Source organism: Propithecus coquereli, unplaced genomic scaffold, assembly GCF_000956105.1.
Source record: "Propithecus coquereli isolate 6110/MARCELLA unplaced genomic scaffold, Pcoq_1.0 Scaffold425, whole genome shotgun sequence".
NCBI lineage: Eukaryota > Metazoa > Chordata > Mammalia > Primates > Indriidae > Propithecus > Propithecus coquereli.
In genome coordinates, this window is record NW_012150008.1 from 1318185 (window position 1) to 1339863 (window position 21679).

The following is a 21679-nucleotide window of genomic DNA, read 5'->3' on the forward strand; positions in this document are numbered from 1 at the left end:
GATGAGTCCAACCAGAAGGCCCACTACTGTGAAGTCTACAGCTGTTCTTGAAAAATACTTTCTACTGGCTTTATTCCTTAAAGCTCATGATACCCAAAATGTATTCTCGGTTGAGAGATTAAAAGAAGATATTTACAATGTCTAAAACTGGCAAGGGACTAACACATAGAATAGACAAGAAATATTACTAATCAATAGGAAATTAAGTACCCACAAGAATTAAAAGCAGGGACTTCAAGAGATACTTGCACACCTATGTTCATATTAATAGCAGCATCTGGGCCTGTTCTGGAGGGTCCAAGCTGGGACCCGCCGTCGCGGCAGCCTTTAGAGCACCGGGAACTACATTACCCAGAGGACGCTGCGCTGGGAGGCAGCTGTATTGAGCCGATGAAAGTCCAAAGCAAGGCCATTCCCGTGCACGTGCATCGCGCTGGGGCGGGACTTCCGGAGGCCCCCTAGAGGCCGTCATTTTGGCAGTTCCCAGGTCTGTTCCAGCTCCGGAAGCCTGGGTCGGGACCGAGGGGACTGGACGGAGCAGCCGCGAGAGAATTCGTCTCCCTGCTGCACACAGGCGGGTCTGAGGCTCGACAGCGCCGCCCGGGATGACCCACCCAGGCACGGCTTAGGGACCGCCGCTCCCAGCCCTGCTCCGCCCCGAGTCCTATGGCGGCGGCCACACTGAAGGACCCGGCACAGGTAAGTGCCGCGTCCTCCGGGCTTCACCCGTCCTCACCTTCACCCAAGTCCTAAAGCCCCGAGTGAGGGGTGCCTGCTCACGTCTCTGCAGCCCTGGCCCCGGTGTCCACGATAGTGAGACGCTTGCAGGTGGGGGGTCCCTATTTTTGACATTCAGTGTTGTGGGGGGTGGGAGAGTGTGACAGGCAGAGGGACCGGCACGTGCAAGGGCTTGGCGGTACAACTGAGCCGGGAGTAATCGGGAACCAGGGGTCTGTCTTGTTCCGCAAGGAACAGAGAGTGTGAGGCAGAGTCATACCTGGACTGGTAGGTCGTGAAATTGTACCTTCATTCTGAAGGCCTTGGGAGCCATAGAGACTTGTGCCCAGACAGAGATGAGGTCTGAGTTAAGAGTTTTGAAAGTTTTCCAAGAGCTGCTCAGGAGAAGAACAGATTGGAATGAGGAGAATGAGGACAGTGAGGCATAGGAAGGTTGAGACGTCATCCAAGGCGTAGATCTGGGAAGAGGCAATACTGAGGAGTGAAGCACATAGTCATTTAGCCCAAGTCACCTGGCCTCCGGAGCTGAGCAGCAGTACAGAGAAAGTTTGAGCCCATTGAAACACACCATGGTCCTCACCTTCTATGGCCTGCTTCAGTCCACAGCCCCCCATGACTGAAGAAGCACTTACAGATCATACACAGGAACTAGAGGATGTTCCAGACCCTTACTGTCTCCAACCCCACCCATATGATCTCTGGCCTGGAATTCTTTGCATGCCATTCTCACAGCCCTTGGGTTTGGGAACCTGGAAGAGATTCCAAGCCCAAGTCTAGGGAGAAATCCCCTAGGCTCATCGTGAGTTCAGGCCAAGGGTTGTATGGAGGGGGTTCCCATTTCTGGCCATCAGTGGAAAGAGGTATGGAAGGTTATCCCAGGTACTGGCATGTGGAAATGCATGGAAGTGTGTCTGACCTGGGAAAAGGTACTGTAGATCTCCATTGTTTATCTTAAGGACAAAAAGGAGGGGGCAGGAATGTTGCTGCCTGAGAAGTTGGACATCTATTATGGAGTAAACGGAAGATTTGGATCAGAGGAAGGAGGTGATCTTACTCAGGTCTAAACAGGTATCAGCTGGCTGCAGAGTGGATAACAGAGTTTAGGAGTGAGGAAAGAGGAAGAATGATCAGGAAGCAGGCTACTGCAGTGGTGCAGATGAATGTTGACAGTGTGAACCAGTGTGGTGGCCATGGAGGTGGGAGAAGTGGTTATATTTTGGATCCATTTTTAAGAAGGGCTACCCAGATTTTCTGACTTTGAAGGTGAGACAGATAGGAGTTAGGAATGACACTAAAGTTTTAGTCCTAACAGCTAGAAGGATGGAAATTCCATCAACTGAGATGGGTTAGTTAGTAGTAGAGTGATTTTTATTGGAAATATTGGGAGTTTTCCTTTTGGTATATGAGTAGTCTGACATATTTCGGAGAACAAAAGTATCGTGACATCAAGTGGGCAGCTGGACACAGAGGTCTGGAAATATGAGAATGAGTTTAGGATGGAGTCATCCAAAAGTGGTAGCTACTGTGTGGCCCGGGATGGAGCTGTGGATCACACGTAGGAGGGGAATTCAGGTCATGGTCATAGTACTATTAATATTAGCAGGCCAGAAAGAAGGAGATGAGATTGAGTTTCTTGCTTGCACATCTGGTTAGAGGTGGTAGGCATCACAGACATAAATGTGGGAGAGAAGTAGCCAGGAAGGGACTGTGTGTGGGGAGGATGGTCTGGTGGGTGGGAGGACTTCCAAGGGAACATTAGAGATGATACAGAGTCATAGATGTAATTGAGACAAGACAACATAGGCAGGGCTGCTGCTTATTCATTGCTCTACAGATTTACTAGAATTTTGTGGTGAGCTTTGATGATGTCTGGGGTGTATCACTCTTGCAACTAAGGTCAGTAGATAAAATTGGGGCAAATATCATTTGTGAGAGTCACTATGCTTGATACAGGGACCAATGGGGCAGAGCTTTTAATGAGGATTTAATAGAGAAAGGAGGGGTATGGCTGCTGCAGGGACAGCAAATGCAGTACAGAAGTAGAAGAGGGAAGAATAAAACTCACAGGTGGTTCTCCACAGGTAATGTTGAAGCAAGGTTCAGAGATAGGCAGGAAGACCTTCAAAACAGCATTTAGGGCTGCCCCTGGTATTAGGATCCATGGGAAGTCTCAGGTAATACTGGACCCTATTTGAGTTTGCCAAGCACTCTGTGGATGCCTTGTGCTGAGTAACATGGGGTAAATCAGGGAAATGACTGTAGTGTGGGGCAGGGAGGTGGCAGGGCAGTGGGATTGAGATTGTGGGGTCCAGAGACATGAGAGATGTGCAGTCTAAACAATGATGTGCATGTGGAGAGGGAGTGTGAACTGATGTCCCCAGGACCTTGGGGTTGTGGGCTTAAGGATGATCAGTGACCCAGATTTTACTATGTTGCAAGGCATGATAGGGAAAACCCCAGAGGAACTGCCTGGCCAGAGGGAGTGAGGCCCTACAGTCCACTTCCTGAACTTAGGTGGCATCCGTCTGCCCACCTTCCTTCGTTGCTGAGGATTGGGCACAGTGATTAATGGAACCATGAAAGAACAGCACCAGTGGCATTAGGGTGTGGTGTCTTCTCAAAGGTTGGGAGTTTGGGAGGAGGATGGGAATGGGGTAGATATGTGGGGAAATGGATTGTGGGTCTTTAGGAGAGAGGCTGTGGTTTCATCTGTCCTCATTATGACAGGGTAATGTAACCTTTGAGGATGTGGCCGTGTACTTCTCCTGGGAGGAATGGGGTCTCCTTGATGAGGCTCAGAGACACCTGTACCACAATGTGATGCTGGAGAACTTTGCACTTATATCCTCACTGGGTAAGGCCCTCACACCTACCCCAGTCCCCTGGGCTTGACTCTTTATCTCTCTGCTCTTCCCCAGGGACCCCTTTGTCTTGACATGTGGGCTGTGGTTACTGTTTCCTTCCTCAGTTTCCTGGGTAGGTACTGTCCATACTAGGACTGGGTTGTTTGCATTGCCATCTTCTCTCCCCTGCAGCCCCAACACCTGCTGCCCCAAAGCCTTATAGAGAAGGATTCAGGGTCAGGACTCTTGCAGGGAGCCTAATGGATCCCTCCTTGCTTGCTCTTTTCCTAGCTGGGTGGCTGTGTTGAGATCCATGGCATCTCTGTATCCCAGGTTTTGCTCCCTTTCTCTAGCTAGCAGTTCTTCATACCTGCCTGTGCTAGAATTGCAGTCACTAACACTGGTGCTGCTTACATGCACCAAGAGCAGTTCTTTTGAGACCCTCATTTGAGGATCTTTTTTGGTAACATTTAGTGTTCTTGTGTGTGCTCTGTCATGTGATAAGTTGTTCTGGGCCAGTGCTGGCCACTTAGCAGGGATGAGTCCTTTGTGTATCACAGGATGGTCATGACTCTAGCCATGGAAAGATGGGCTCAGAAAGGGCCTGGCCCTGCTGAAAGGCAGCTAGAGGGGGAATGACATCAGGGCTGTGTTCGCATCATGCCAAGGACCTGTTCAAACCAAACCAGTGTTTTCATGCTAGTGCCAGTGGCCACGCTTTGTCTCTGCCTTTTCTTAACCCTTCTTGATACTTTGCTAGCTTGTTGTTTTTACTCTGACTTCTAGGTCCTGGCTTTCCTACCAACTTTCTGACTCCACCTGCCACCCATTCCTTTCCACTGCCACCTCTGCAGTGTTCTCCAACATTGATCTACATGTAGTATATTGGGTGATGCACACATATCCTTAAATAGTCCTTGAACATCAGCTTTTCAATTGGATTTTTCTGTTCTTGGACAAAGACTCCTGCACAGCATTCACTTGTCAGCAGCAACTAAGGCCCTGCTGAAAGTCATTCACAGAGGAGTGGTTTGGAAACCCTGTGCTCCTCTACTCACTTATGCTATACCCATTCCTTGTATCCTTCATCTTGTGAGGACTCCCGACTTCTGTGACCTTTAGAATCCCAGTACTGCAGTGACTAGGTGACTTAACCTGACTCCAACTCCATCCTGAAAACAATTCCATGTACTCGTTCTTTGATGTGTCAGGCACATACTTGTGATATGACTGCCTCCTGCCACCAAAGACAACATATACCTCACCAGCATTTCTCTGCTTTCAGGTTGTTGGTGTGGTATGGATAATGAGGAGGTACCTTCGGCTCAGTGTGATTCTATGGAAAGAATGTCACAAATCAGGACCCCAAAGCCAGATCCATCAAACCAGAAGGCTCATCTCTGTGAGATATGTGTCCCTACCATGCAAGATATTTTGTACCTGGCTGAGCACCAAGGAACACATAATGAGCAGAAATTGTACACATATGTGGCATGTGGGAAACAATTCTGTTCCAGTGCAAACCTTCGCGAGCACCAGGAAGAGCACAGTGGAGAGAAATCTTACTGCAAAGATATGGACAGGGCCTCCTTTGTGAAGAGCTACAGAATCCATGCATTACAGAAGCCCTTCATCTGTGGGGAGGTTGGGACCAACTTCCTGACCAATGTGGGCCTTCTTTGGCACCAGGTCACTCCTAAAGGAGTGCCACCACACAGTGTTACTGAGTGTGAGGAGGCCTTTCAGAGTGGAAAAAGTCACAAATGTGGTGAATGTGGGAAAACCTTCCGCCGCAAACGTACACTTGTTCAGCATCAGAGAATCCACACTGGAGAAGGACTGTATGAGTGCTGTGAATGTGGGAAAACCTTCAGCTACAAGCATACATTTGTTCAGCACAAGACAGTCCACACTGGAGAAAGGCCTTTTGAGTGCAGCGAATGTGGGAAGGCCTTTAGGTTCAAATGTAAACTTGTTCAGCACCAGCGTATTCACACTGGAGAAAGGCCTTATGAATGTACTGAATGTGGGAAAGCTTTTGGGTATAAATCCAAACTTGTTCGGCACCAGAGAATTCACACTGGAGCAAAACCTTATGAATGTGCTGAATGTGGGAAATTCTTTAGACAGAGTTCCAGCCTTGTTCAACACCAGAGAATTCATACTGGATCAAGGCCTTATGAATGTGAAGATTGTGGGAAATCCTTTAGCCAAAGCTCCATCCTTATTCAGCACCGTAGAGTTCACACTGGAGAAAGGCCTTATAAGTGTGGGGAATGTGGGAAATCTTTTAGACAAAGCTCCAGCCTCATTCAGCACCAGAGAGTTCACACAGGAGCAAGGCCTTATGAATGCAGTGAATGTGGGAAATGCTTTAGCCAAAGCTTCAGCCTTATTCTGCATCGGAGAGTTCATACTGGAGAAAGACCTTATGAATGCAGTGAATGTGGGAAATGCTTTAGCCAAAACTACAGCCTCATTCAACATCATAAACTTCACACCAGATAAAGGCCTCATGAGTACAGCCAATTCAGTCAATAGTCTAATTCAACACCAAAAATTTTGCAACCCAGATAATATCATGAATTCAGTGAATGTGTGAAAGCCTTAGCCAAAGAGATAGCCTTGTTCAGCACTTAGATTGTCCAAACATGCTTATGTGAATAGTTCATTCTTTTTATTGCTGAGTATAGTTTGTTTTATGGATATACCATTATTTTTTATCTATTCATCTGTTAATGGGCATTTGGGTTGCTTTCAGTTTGGGGCTGTTACAAAGCTGCATATTTAAAATGTATAATTTGATGTTTTGATATATTCTTAAACTCTTGAAACCAAAAGTTTCTTTCTGACTGGGCACAGTGGCTCATGCCTGTAACTGTAGCACTTTGGGAAGCTGAGGTTGGAGAATCACTTAAGTCCAGGAGTTTGAGACCAGCCTGGCTAACAGCAAGACCCTGTATCTACAAAAAGAAAAAAGATTTCTTTTTGAGACACAATCTTACCCTGTGGCCCAGGCTAGAGTACAGTGGCATGATCATAGCTCACTGCACCCTTGAACTCCTGGGCTGAAGCAATCCTTTTTCCTTAGCCTCCCAAGTAGCTAAGACTATGGGCACACCCCACCACACCTGGCTATTTTTAAAAATTTTTTTGATAGAAAGATATAGCCTATCTTTTGTAGTAGATATTCTCAAACATGCACAAATGGAAAGGAATATATTATAAAGCCCCATGACCATTTCCCCAATCTTCATCATTCCTGATTGTTTCATGGCTATTCTTGTTTCAGGTATGTTATTGGGTCATTTTACTTATAATTCTTAAGATAATATGTTAATATGTTATTTAATGCATATTCAGAATGCATTTTTCCCAATATGCATCTTTTCATAACTCCAATTTATCACACAAAAATATCTCAAAGCTTCATGAAATGTGTTATCAGTGATTAATTGCTTCAAAATGTGTTTGTTTTTCAAGGCGGATTCATTGCATTCAGGATCCAAACTGTATCCCTATGACTTTTAGTGTATCACATAATCTCTTTTACAATTTGCAAGCATGGCTTTATCATTTTTATTCTTATTTGTTTTAAGTTGCCGTGTCATTTGTTTATTAGCATTTGTCACATCTTCGATTTGGCTTATTGTGCACTTCACCTCAACCTGGAGATACTCCAGATGCACACTGAGAACACTGCCACAGCTATTCAATGTTGATACAACACAGCCTAGACTTCTCGAAACATGTGCCACATCCACAACAAAAAAGACATGTCACAGACATGAGACACACACAACTGGCATATACAAAACACTAAGAAGCTGTGAGATGGAACAGAGCTACTGACACTACAGCAGAAATGCTCCATGAAGACCTGTGGGACAGGCATGCGATAAGGTGCCCCACAGTCTGGTGTGGACCACACCCACACACAGTCACGTGGTCCCTGCTGGGTCCACACATTGGCACAACATGGTGATTAACATATGTTTGATGATGGACTGTAAACACATGAGGATGCCTGGGAGAAGGCAATCAGCCAGAGCCCTTTTAGCAGAAGTCTCTACTTGTGGAGATGTCTACAGAGAAGACTGTGGAATAGCAGTCAGACCAGGATGTGTGTGGAGTATACTTTACAGGAGGGATTAGGCCATGTCTAGCCAATTTCATCAGTGGTTGGTTGAGGATTCTTTGGGAATTACCAGCCATCGTTTCAATGATTTGCATTTTACCCAGAAACACTAGGAGGATCAGTTGGGGTTGAGGTAATGTGCAAGACAGGTGGGGAGGAAGAATGAGCCAGCACGTGTGCAGGTCAAAGCAGAGATGCTTATTCCTTCTTCAGAGTCTCAACTAATACAATAGTGACAATGTTAACAGTAATAGCTGAATACTGGGGCATGAAGCAGGGTACACTGGGAAGTGGTATTTAGAAGGAAGATCAACAAGACTGGAGATAAATCATTGCATCAGTTGTTTCAATGAGGGCTACCAACAACACGGGTCTACATCTAGAACAACACGTTTTATGGGGTGCTATGATCTCTGAGGAGGATACGTTCACACTGACTCCCTGTGTGGTGCACAGCACATGAATACTGCTAAAGAGCACTCTCCCTCTGCTCAACAGGGAAGGCTGAAATGTACAGGAAAATAGCAACTCAGTTTGTCCTACCACTTATCAGCATTGCTCACTCAACCAATCAAGCCCATCCCTTCATTTGAACAGAAGTCATACCTCCCTGCCTTCAGAGGTACCTTTCATAAGCATAGTTATTATAAAGGGTTGCACTAGTAGCATAGTCCCAGAATATAGGCAGTTAACTCTCTTGAGACTGGAACTCAGGGAAGGCTCAGCTTTCAAGTTCTGCAATTTAAGGTTGGAATCCAGGCAACACCCAGCAAATGCAACAAACAGATTGCAACCACAGTGCAAAATGCAGTTCAAAAGATGGTGCTACTTTCCCAGCTGCTGCTGCAATCTGATGGAACCTGTTAGTAAAATAAAAGCAGTGAAATGGTATATCATTCCCATCTGAAGCCAAACTTCCTTGTAGTTTCTGAAGCTGAAAATTTGAGGTGTACTAAGGCCAACAGATCAGGAGGTGATTGCCATTGAGACGATAGCTGTAGCCCCCATTTTTACATCTAAGGACTTATGTACTAAGCAGTACTGAATCTCACAAGATATCGTGGTCACCCACCACTGAGTTGTGATGCCACGTAAACCATGTAAAAGTTCTCTTTGAGGACTGGGGCTGCCTGAGCTTCCTATTCTACACCATTGACATTTGTCCATTCTTATGCTGATACCACATGGAGGGGAAAAGCTCTACACAATGGAATATACTCGGCAATAAAAAGGAATGGACTGATGCATGCAACAGAAAGCAAGAGTCTCAAGAAAAATTATGCAAAGTAAAAGAAGCCAGAAAAATGATTCCATTTATATAAAATTTTTATAACGGTAACACAAATCTCTATAAACATAAATCATTGGTTGTCTGTTGTTAGAGCTGTGAGGGTTGGCTGACAGCCGTGTCATACAAGAAAAGGTTGGGGCCGGGCGCGGTGGCTCACGCCTGTAATCCTAGCTCTCTGGGAGGCCGAGGCGGGCGGATTGTTTGAGCTCAGGAGTTCGAAACCAGCCTGAGCAAGAGCGAGACCCCGTCTCTACCAAAAATAGAAAGAAATTAATTCGACAACTAAAAAATATATAGAAAAAATTAGCCGGGCATGGTGGTGCGTGCCTGTAGTCCCAGCTACTCGGGAGGCTGAGGCAGGAGGATCGCTTGAGCCCAGGAGTTTGAGGTTGCTGTGAGCTAGGCTGATGCCACGGCACTCTAGCCGGGGCAACACAGTGAGACTCTGTCTCAAAAAAAAAAAAAAAAAAAAAAAGGTTGGGGGTGGGGGGAAAGTTCTACATCTTGACCGTGGTGATGATTACCCAGGTGTACACATTTGTCAAAACTCAGTGAACCATACACTTCAAGTAGGTGCCTCTTATTGTTTGTAAATTGTATTTCAATAAAGTGATTAAAAATTCTTGGGTGTTATATATGGGTAATAATTTAATTTCTGGGTGATTTATATGGACAGCCAGGATTTGGAACCACTGGGATCAATAGTCAAACTTTCCCATTTTACAAAGTGAAAAACAGTCAGAAAGCATGGCGAAGGGAATTCAAGGACACACAATTTGTGAATGTCAGACCTTAGTCTAGAATGCAAGTCTCCTAACATCCAACCAGGTTCTCCACACTCTTGTCTTTCAGATCAAGGCCATGCCTGAATTCCTTGAAAGGACAGACCCTATGACTGGGGCCACAGAGCATGGGGTTCACAGTCACCTCCAGGCACCCACACTGCCTGCACTTTTTTTCCTTTTTCTTATTTTCTTTTTTGTTTTTGCACCTTTTTTAAAATTGACTTTTTATTTTTTGTAAAGACAGGGTCTCACTATGTTGTTCAGCCTGGTCTCAAACTCCTGGCCTCAAGTGATCCTCCTGCCTTGGCCTCCCAAAGTGTTGGGATTACAGGTGTGAGCCACCATGCCCAGCCCACCCTGCCTCCACTTTTGAGGGGCAGGGACCACAGAGGCCAAGTTGTTAGATGACAATATAATTCCTTGAGGACAAGCTCAACCTGCCAGCGTGGTGTGTAGAGGAATGTCATCCCTTAGGATTCCTCTTCCTTACCCCAGGACTGGTGTCTCTAGAGAGGAAGACTATCACATACTTGAGGTAGCTGGATGCTGATGGGGCACAAAAAAGAGCCACGAGAGTGCAGATGTCATAGCTTCTCCAAGGTATGATTTTTTTTTCTCTTGAATTCTCAAATTAAGTCCTTCACCTGTCATATGAGATCTTTATTTTCTGTGAGTTCAGTGGACCATGCCAGGTCCCCTCTCCCTTTTTAAAGTCAATTTTCAGATAAATCATTTTTTTCAAAAATATAAATGATGCAAACTTCTTTCAGAGGAAACTGACTCTATAAGTAAATTTCAGCAAATGAAATATGTGTTATATCTGTGAAACCTAGAAAGTCAGTTTTATTAGTATTGTCTGATCATATATGAGACACTTTATTCTAAGAATTATTGTTTAAATTCCTTTTTAGCCTTATTTACTTTTAGAAAACTAATTCATAGTAGGGCTGAGATTGTCAAGGCCTCCTGTTTTACCTTCAATACCTTTAAATATTTTCACTGCCCATTCTAATTCATAAATTCCCCTTTCTCTCTAGACCTGCTTCATAGTCTACGGCCCCCAGAACCTAATATGATTCAGCTAGTAACTTTATTTCATGCATGTTCTCATTTTGTACCTGCCCCCAGTTGACAAGTGTGGCTGCAGAAGAATCCCCAGTCTCTCTTCCCTCATTAATGTAGAGCAAATGTCCTGCAGTCAAAAGACAGCACAACACATCAGCTCTGGATTCTGTCTCCCCTTGACATGTAAAGGGATTTTCCCCAGCTGTTTTTCAGTTTTGCTCTCCTCCATCCTATCTCCAGAGTTTTCCCCGTTATCACACATATATTGTCTCATTTCTACTCTTTTGAAAGAAAACTCTTACCTCTGCCATCTCATTTCAGCTTCATTCCATCTTCTGACACTACATGACACCTCTTCTCTATTATAAATTTCACAACATGTAAATTGTATCTTAAAAACGAAAAAGAAATTATAAATTATTTTAAATAGGGTGGTCACGAAAGGACTCTATGAAGGCAAAATTTTGCTAGAGACTTGGATTGGGATTGTGTATGGCTACCTGAGGGAAAGAAGATCAGGCAGAGAGGTTGAAATTAAAAGTCCTTGTAGAAATAATATAGGAAACATCAAGGTGGATAGTATGGCCTGTATGTCTGTACATAATATAATCTCCTATCTCACAATTGTGTTTCACATGTTCAAATTATTTACTTTTAAAAATTGGTTCATAATATTTATACATATTGGAGGTACATGTGATATTTTGATACATACACAGAATGTGTAATGATCAGATCAAAGTATTTGGATATTTTTCACCTCAAACATTTATCTTTTTTTGTGTTGCGAACATTTCAAATCTCTTCTAGCTAGTTGAAATATACACAATACTTTTAACTATATTCACCCTGCTGTGCTATTGAACACTGCAACCTGTCCCTTCTGTCTAACTGTATGTTTGCACCTATTAACCAACCTCTCTTCATTCCCTGCCTGCAACACACACACCCTTCCCAGCATCTGGTAGCTACCATTCCACTCTCTACCTCCATGAGATCATCTCTTATAGACCCCACATATGAGTGAAAACATGCAATAAATGTCTTTCTATTTCTGATTTGTTTCATTTAATATAATGACCTCCAGTTCCATCCATGTTACTGAAAATGACAGGATTTTACTTTTTTATGGCCAAATAGCATTCCATTGTGAATAAATACCGCATTTCCTTTATCCACTCATCCATTGATGAACACTAACATTGATTCCACATCTCAGCTATTGTGAAGAGTGCTGCAATAAACATGGGGTGCAGGTACCCCGTTATACTGATTTCCCATCCTTTGGATGAATACCCAGTAGTGGGATTGCTGAATCATATAGTAGGTTCTATTTTTAGTTTTTTAAGAAGCTTCTATACTGTTTTTCATAATAGCTGTGCTAATTTAAATTCCCACCACAGTATATGAGTTCTCTTTTCTCCACATCCTTGCCAGCATTTGCTATTTTTTGTCTTTTTTATAGTAGCCATTCTAACTAGGGTGAGATGATATCTCACTGTGGTTTTCATTTTCAGTTCCCTGATAATTAGTGATGTTGAGCATTTTTTTCATATGTGTTAGACATTTATATACCTTCTTGTGAGAAATGTCTATTCAGATCCTTTGCCCACTTTTTAATGGGGTTATTTGGTTGTTTTGCTGTTGAGTTGTTTGAGTTCTTTGTACATTCTGAATATTATATTGGATGAATAGTTTGCTTTTTTAATATATGCCTAACATACATAGGCTATATAAATAGTTAACAGGGAAATAACTTGAGATGATGGCTGGCTTTCTTTAAAGTTATAATATGTCTGCCTGAAACAGTTTCCAAATTTTTTTTGTAAGTTGCTAAGTCAAATTAAGTAATAGATATTCATTAAATGTCTAGATCATTTCTAACCAAGATAAATTACTGAAACACTAATTATTGAATCTAAATTTAAGTTCATATACTTTTAGCTTTTTATTTTTATATGATGTAGAGAAGCTAAAGATATTTGGGTCTGTTAATAAGTGTTATTTTTGTCACACTGAGAATTTGTACCATGAGAAGCATATACTTACAAAATTGTTACAGAATTTGCTAGCCTGCTACAGAACACTGATATGTGACAGACAATTCACAACTGTCTACTTCCTAGCTTTCTTTGTAAAAAGTAGTTTACTAATGGCTAAAGATTATAATTAAGATGTGAAAATGAAACTGCTAAAAATAATAAGGGAAATAACTATGAAAGGTATGTAAGGAAAGGATGTGTTTTTTTTATAAGGAAAGGTATGAGATATGACAGATATGCTTTTGTTAAAGGAAAAATAAAATAATTTCATTCAAACATAATACAGTTGGTTGATCCAGAATGAGAAAGAGGGAAAATATAGGACAGAACCCAAATGGATATAGAAAATTATAGGTTTGTGGAAAAGAAATTTTATGTGTGATCAAGCTGGAAAGATTAAAAGAATTTATTTATAAGGCTTTAAAAAAATATGAACCCAATAGTATACTGATACAAAACTTGAATTTGGTTTTCTTTCTGTTAAAATGACAAAGCTTTTTTAGATTTTTTTGGTCTGTTCTTAATAACAGATAGTAAAAGGTTTTTCTTTTCCTTTTAAGTAATCTACCTAGTTGTTGACCCATATAAGTGACCATGACAAAAATCTCAATCAATGGAGCTTTAAATCAAATTTAGGATGTGCCCAGAAAAACATGAACCAAAGGCAGACCTGTAGCTATTTTTTCTAAAAGGGAATTTGGGAATTTAGTCCATTTGCCTCAGAGACTCCAACATTCCCCCATAGACAATTTCTGGAGAAAATTCTTTGTCCACTCCATGACCCTGTCCAGGGACCTTTCTCTCCTCTGATCCAACTGAAGCTCACAAAGCTGACTTAAATCTTCCCTGGACGGTATGCGTATTTTGAAATTTGAGGGAAATATGAGTGGACTATGAGTGGACTCAGAGTGACATTTCACGTGGTGTCCATTTGGTTTTGTAGCTTTGGGGGACATCTGAAAGAAAGCATTTCGGTGGTCCCGGAGACTGTGCTCTCCGGAATCTGGATGCGCACCCTTTAAGAGGAGCGAAGCTCCGCCCCGCCTTCGGAGCCTCAGGGCACCATTTCCCGGCGCCCCTTGCGGTCCCATGAGGCCTTTGTCCAGCAGGTGGGGCGTCAACACGAGAACTTGGCCGATTGCACACTGGGAACTACATTGCCCAGAAACCTCAGCGCCAGCGCGGCGGCTCCGCTCTTAGGGACGTTTCTGTGCCTATGGAAAATGTTGGGGCGGGACTTCCGGCATCTTCCTCGCGGTAGACATTTTGTCCGCTGTCGGGTGGAAACATCGGAGCAGAAGAGGGAGGGTTGCGGTGGTTCCGAGGTGACGGAAGCGGGGAGGTGCGGGAGGAGACGCTGTCCCCACTGCAAAGAGGCTCAGCGGTGGCGGCGCGTGTGAGGACCCTGCCTCCACGACCGGGCAGCCTCGGGGCCTGGGTCCCGACCTGGTCCTCTAACCGCTCGGCGCGGCCCAGACTGTGATGGCGGCGACCGCGGTGATGGATCCTGGGCAGGTGGGTGCCGCGTTCCCCAGACTTTGACGCATCCCGACTGTCACCTCTACATGCTAAAGCTCCACATGAGAAGCGCCTGTTCAGATCACTGCAGCCGAGGCCCCCGTGTCCAGGGCAGCCGTGCGCTCGTGAGTGGAGCCCCCGTTTCTAACTCCCAGTGTGGGAGGGTGTGACAGGCAGAGGGACTGGCAGGAGCAAAGGCGTGGAGGCGCGACTGAGCCTGCAGCAATCGGGAAACACGCTCATGTATCTACAGGGAGATTGTGGGAGTGGTAGTTGTGCCTGCAATGGTAGAATGAAGGGTTGTACTTTCATTGCGAGGACGCTAGGAGCCATGGAGGGTTTTGAAGGGTTGGTGCAAGTGATCTGATAAAGGATTTTAAAATATTCCAATGTTCGTTGACGGGGAAACAAACTGGCTTGAGGGAGGGATGATGAGGACAGAGGCGGGGAGACCTGTGAGAAGGCTACTGCGATAGACTCTAGGAATGTGGTGGATGGTCCAGAGCAGGGGCAGGAGGGGCTGGGGTGGAGAAATCGTTGGATTTTGGATAGGTTTTTAAAGATAGAGCCAATAAGATTTTTTGCTGCATCAGATATGGTTGTGCGGGTGAGGGATAGGTTATCTAAGCTGTTGTTGCTTTTTCCTTTTTTTTCCTTTTTCCCCTTTCCTGAACATCTGAAAGAATGTAAATGGGCTATTGGAGCAGTGAGCACCTTTCAGGGGATCAGGAATTGGATTTTGGACTTTGTGAATCTAAGATGTCTCACAGTGGAGGCATCACATGGGCAGCTGGACATGCCAGTCTGGAGTTCTGCTGGAGATCCCAAGGGGCGAGGCATTAGGTTAAAACCTGCAGATCAGATTTAGGGAAGAGGGATATTAAGGATGTTATATGGTCCCTGAGGTGACAGATGTGAGAGCTATGGTCAGAGGCCAGGGAAGAAGGGGTGGACAGCCTTGAGATTCCTTCCAGAAAGGAGGGATGCTGGATGGTGTTAGCAGGAAGAGAGTGCTGTAGGGTATAGGGAGCCTGGCCCTGGCCTGTGATGAAGACCAAGGTGTGGGAGACTATAGATTTGCCACCCTGTGGGCTCAGCATGATGAACATTGCCTGTGGAGCAGAGGAAAGGTCAGCCAGATGAGTGGAGAAGCCCCATCTCCACCCAGGGCACTCTTGCCTCAGTTCCCCAAACTGTCAAGAAGAGTTGATGAACAACTCTAATGAAAGGCCACTGACAGGTCACCTTTAGAGGAGTATGCACAAGGTAGGCTAGTTTGGTGAGAAGGCTAGTATCCATCTGGCAAGTATACATAATCAGTAAGCCACTAAAAACCAAAAACATGTACATAAAGTAAGTTAAATTTATACCAGTGCTTGAGATTGGCTGAAATACTGATGGGCCTCAAAGTGTTTGATTACAATGGAAAATCTTAAATACCACATTTCTTTAAAAGCAGGTAAAACTCAAATTTTCAAAAACCCATCAGTTCACTTACAGAAGTGTTAAACTCAAGGATAGTAATAGCTATTTCAGAGGCACTTGACATGTACAAGCATGTCTGTTACAAAAAAATACCCCTATGAGGTGGGTACCATTATCACCCCCACAATAAAGATGGGAACAGAGAGATACAGGTTTTTATCCTTGGTCACACAGCTGGTAGGAGGCAGCACGGAGCCCTGAGTTATCTGATGTTAAAGAGATAACCTAAAATCATACCCACCAAAGGGCGAAGCAGGGGTTAGGGAAACAGTTCAGTCCATGAGATCTCACTGTGTAAACCTACTAATCCCAGCCTCATTGCCATGGTGGCAGAAGCTTGTGATCCCTGCAAAGATCTCAGGCCCTCATTGAGCCCGACTCACCCCCATGATACTGGCAACCTAATATGGGGAATGGTGGCATCCTGGGAATCTTCACCTACCCTTCTTGCCATTTGGTTTGGGGGGTCCTGGGATCACCAAAAGTCCTATGTCCTGAATTCTGTGGAAGAATTTCTATTTCTGGGAAGCAATGGGATGAAGTATGGAATAGTATCCCAGGCACAGGAACCAGCACGTGCAGATACTTCATTTGAGGCTGAACCGAAAGTGTTCATGGAACCTCAAGTCACTGTTATGTCTGGCGAAATCAGAGAGCAGGGCACAGGATTCAGTGCAGGAATGGAAGCCTGAGAACCTGGGTTTCTATTCTGAGAGAAGTGGAAGCCACCGAAAGTTTGGAACTAGAAGACTTTTGTCTTAACCAGCTTTCTGTGGCTGTACAGTGAAGAAAAGACCAGGGTTAAGGAGGAAGGAGGGAGAACAGTGAGGACCCACCTGCAGCAGTTCAGGTTGGACCAGAGTGGTGGCTGTGGAAGTGGGAGATGTGGTTGCATTCTGCATTTTTTTTTTTTTAAGTGGGACCAACCCGATTTTTTGATGTGGAGGCTGAGAGAGAGAAGGGGAGCAGTCAGGGGTGACCCCACGTTGTTTGGTCTGAGAAGATAAAAGATTGTCATCAACCAAGATAGCGATGTTGATGGTAGGAGTAGCTTTCTTAGGTAATACCAGGAGTATAGTTTTGGACACGTGGGATCTGCGATGTTCCAAAGACATCTAAGTGGAGGTGTCAAGTGGATAGCTAGAAACACAAGTCTGGAGTTCAGGAAAGGGATTCAGGTTGGAGACATCTACAAGGTGGCAGCCAGTATGTGGATCAGGGTAGAGCATCCAATTTAGAGAGAGCATCTTTATGTCATGGTGGTGGTGCCATTAGGGGTCACACTGTAGGTGCAGGCACAGCAAGGTGGTGGTAGGAGGCATTTAAGAGCTAAGAAAAAGGAGGGTAGTGTTTCTGGGAGGGAGGGGAAGAATAGGGTCCAGCAGGTGGCAGAGTGTTCCAGGAAGACCATGGATGTGAGATGGATGCTGAAGTATTGTAGCAATAAAAGCAAGGTGACAATGAGGCCAGAGCTGGTCCTTATTCACCTCTTTGTGCACTCTCCCACCTTTGGTGGGACCTGAGGAGTTTCAATCAAGCTAGTGGATTAGCTCAGGGACAAACTAGGTCAGCCGGCAAAATAACTGTGCTTTGGGGTAGGGGCCCAGTGGGTGTGGGCTTTTAAAAAGTCAAGTGTTGAGAAGAAGCCCACGACTAATAAGGAAATAGCATTTTCAGCAGTACAATAGCAAAGTGGAAAAGGACCAAGTTTAACTGAGATCTGCACGTGGTTCTGGATTGCTGAATTGACACAAGCAATAGGGCAAGGATGGGAAGATTTAATAACTGAGTTCAGGGCTAGATGTGATCCTGGATACATTAACCAAGCATTCTCTGGGTGCTGTGTGCAGATTTGCATGTGGGGAGACCAAGGAGATACCTATTTTGTGCGTATGCATAGATGTGATGTGAAGGAGGTGTGGCCAAAAGATTGACATGCACATGGAGATGGAATGTGAATTCATGGGCCCAGGGCTTTGATACTAAGGCTTTGATAAAAAATGCTGAATCCAGATTTGTGTATGAGGCATAATCTGTGGACCCAGGGGATCTGGCTGACAAGAGAAGGGTTGGACCCTGCATGCCAGGCCCCAATATACATGGTGTCTATCTGTCCTCCTGTGTGTTGTTGTTCTAAATGATTAATGGAATATGAGGAGAGAATAGACAAAAATCACACCAAGGCCTGATAATCTTCAGAGTTGGATGTGTGTGGGGTAGCCCAGGAGTCCTGGGGAGAGAGGCTGCTTTGTGCTCAGTTATCCACCTCATTCAGGACTATATGACCTTTGAGAAGTGTCTGTGTACTTCTCCTTGGAGGAGTGGGAGCTACTTGACGAGTCTCAGAGACTCTTCTATCACGATGTAATGCCTTCTGTGCTTTGCACTTAACACTTTTTCTGGTGAGGGCCCCACATATCTCAGTCTTCTGTGCTGGGTTCTGCCTTTCCTTTTTGCCCCAGGAGTTTCTCTGTCTTTCCCGTAGCTGGACCTATGGGCACTGCTGTTTTCCTGCTGCCTCATACAGGTCCTCTGGGCTCAGCTGTATGTATTTCCCCCTCTACTTCTTGCATTCCCCAACTCCTACTGCCCTGAAGCTTTGCCAGGAAGGTCGGGGATCAGGGGTTTTAAGGTCAACTCAGTAGATATCACCCTGGTTGGCCTCTCCCTGGCCAGATGACTGTCCACATTCATGACACCTCTGGGCTTCAGGCTCTACCTACCCCTTTCTCCTAATTAACATTTCCTTGGGTCTGCCATTGTCATGAATTTTGGTCACGGTCACTGCTTGTGGGGCCCCCTGGGGGCCCAGTTTTTTTTGTTTTTTTTTTTTTTTTGAGACAGAGTCTCACTGTGTTGCCTGGGCTAGAGTGCCGTGGCATCATCCTAGCTCACAGCAACCTCAAACTCCTGGGCTCAAGCGATCCTCCTGCCTCAGCCTCCCGAGTAGCTGGGACTACAGGCATGCGCCACCATGCCCGGCTAATTTTTTTTTTCTATATATTTTTAGTTGTCCAATTAATTTCTTTCTATTTTTAGTAGAGACGAGGTCTCGCTCTTGCTCAGGCTGGTTTCGAACTCCTGAGCTCAAACAATCCGCCCGCCTCAGCCTCCCAGAGAGCTAGGATTACAGGCGTGAGCCACCACGCCCGGCCAAGGGGGGCCCAATTTTTTAAGGTTCATTTTGTAATATTTGTTTTCTTGTGATTTTGCACAGGTGGGTGACTCTGAGCTAGTGCTTGCACACTCACCTGTCCCATCTTTCCCCTGTGACTTGTATCTTCCAGATCCTCTATGGTTGCTGAACTGTAACGGGAGAGAACTCTGGGTGCCCAACTGAGAGGGCATGACTCTAGCCACAGCAGGAGGGAATTGGACAGGCCATGGTGAGTGGGAGCTGGGGCATGGTGTGATCTCAGGGTCATATATGTTCACATAGTTCCAGTAACCTGTCCTGTGCCACCACTGTTTGGTGCCCAGGCCAGAGGTCATAACTTATTTATGTCTTTTCCTCCCCAGGCTGGACACTCTTGTCATTTCCATTCTGACTTCCAATCCAGGGCTGTCCTCCCCCACTCTCTACTAGAAGGGCTCTCTACTGCTCCCTCTGCAGTGGTTGCCAATATTGGACTACAGTAATGTGTTATAAGATGTGCAGATATCCTTCAATAGTTCCTCAACATGAGTTACTCATTTTTAGTCAGATTTTCCTGGACCTGGACACACATTTCTGTGTAGCACTCACCTGTCACCAGCCAGCCAAGGCCCTGCTGAAAGTCATTTGCAGAGGATTAAGTTGGAGATCATGCCTGCCTCTTCCTCTTGCACTACACCCCATTCTTGTGTCTTTGTCCCTCATCAGGCTTTGTCGATTCTGTGATCCTTAGATCCCAGTACTGTACAGCAACCCTTTCTTCAACCCCATCCTAGCTCTATTCTGTCAACAACCCATGGACTCAGTCCTGAGTATAGTAGATACACATTTGTGATGGGGTTGCCTCCTCTTACCAAAGTACATCAACAATATTTTTCTACCTTCAGGTTGTTGGTGTGGGGTGGAGGATGAAGAGGCACCTTCTCAGCAGAGCATTTCTAGAGTGTCACATGTTAGTTCTTCTGAGGTAAGTTTGTCCACCCAGACGCCTCACTCTTGTGGCATATGTGGCCCCATCTTGAAAGATATTTTGCATCTGGATGAACACCATGGAACACACCATGGACTGAAACCTCACACATGTGGGGCATGTGGGAGACAATTCTGGTTCAGTGCAAACGTGGGCCAGCAGCATTACAGTGTAGAGAAACTCTTAAGAAGGGATGAAGGCAAGGCTTCATTTGTGAAGAATGGTACAGTTTGTGAAGAACCTCACTTGTCAGAGAAGCCCTTTATGTGTGAAAAGGACCAGAAGAAATTCGTTGATAGTTTGGGTAGTCATCAGCAAAAAACTTCTCGTAGCAAGAGGAAGACATCCAAGAGCACTGAGAGTGGAGAGGACTTTCACATTGGACAAATGCATTACAAGTGCAGTGAATGTGGGAAAGCTTTCAGCCGCAAAGACACACTTGTCCAACACCAGAGAATCCATAGTGGAGAAAAACCTTATGAGTGTAGCGAATGTGGAAAAGCCTTCAGCCGCAAAGCCACACTTGTCCAACACCAGAGAATCCATACTGGAGAAAGGCCTTATGAGTGCAGTGAATGTGGAAAAACCTTCAGTCGAAAAGACAACCTTACTCAGCACAAGAGAGTCCACACTGGAGAAATGCCTTACAAATGCAGTGAGTGTGGGAAATACTTTAGCCATCACTCCAACCTAATTGTACACCAGAGAGTTCACAACGGAGCAAGGCCTTATAAGTGCAGTGATTGTGGGAAAGTCTTCAGACACAAATCCACACTCGTTCAGCATGAGAGCATTCACACTGGAGAAAATCCTTATGATTGCAGTGATTGTGGGAAGTCCTTTGGCCACAAATACACCCTTATTAAACACCAGAGAATTCACACTGAGACAAAGCCTTTTGAATGCACTGAATGTGGGAAATTCTTTAGTCGAAGTTCTGACTTTATTGCACACCAAAGGGTTCACACCGGTGAAAGGCCTTTTGTGTGCAGCAAATGTGGAAAAGACTTCATCAGAACCTCCCACCTTGTTCGGCACCAGAAAGTTCACACTGGAGAAAGGCCATATGAGTGCAGTGAATGTGGGAAAGCCTACAGCTTAAGCTCCCACCTCAATCGACACCAGAAAGTTCATACTGCAGGCAGGCTATAGGAGTACTTTCAACACAAGACTCATCAGTCAGATGTTGAACCTCAGATATCTGAACATTCACATGAGGGAGATACCTTTTGAGTGCCAGGTACATAGGAAGCTTCCAGGGACTATGTTGCACTTTCTGACCTTCTCAGGTTCCTTGCCAGAGTTATGTCACTGTCAATGTCTGTGGCTGAAACCATTTTAACTCTACCAGCTTAGTCACCCTAACATTCTCACAGAAGGCGGGACTTTGTACTTGTACTTTGAATCGTGAGACTCTTGAATTTACCAGGGGTCTTCATGCCCTTCTCTCTGTCTGGTATAGGTGTGGACATGACCCATCTTTAGCCAAGAGGACCTGAGCTATATTCTGCTAGTAGCTCATAGAGAAGATTTACTTTCTTTATGGACATTGTTGGTCTCATGTGATACTTGTGATGAATTTTTCCAGCCTCCATGTCACCCAGCCTGGGAAAGTACTTCCCTCCTGTTGCTCTGTTTGTGATAATAAAG

The 21679-nt window shown here is 44.9% G+C and overlaps 1 protein-coding gene across 1 annotated transcript; it reads left to right on the plus strand.

Annotated features, from left to right (window-relative positions):
- The first annotated feature begins 666 nt into the window (after positions 1-666).
- LOC105817802 (zinc finger protein 134-like) lies at positions 667-21679 on the plus strand. The gene is given in 5 exon segments (XM_012653593.1): positions 667-699; positions 3466-3592; positions 4867-6054; positions 20102-20174; positions 20176-21679. Coding segments are annotated over 5 exon segments (2427 nt in total). The 3' UTR covers positions 21182-21679.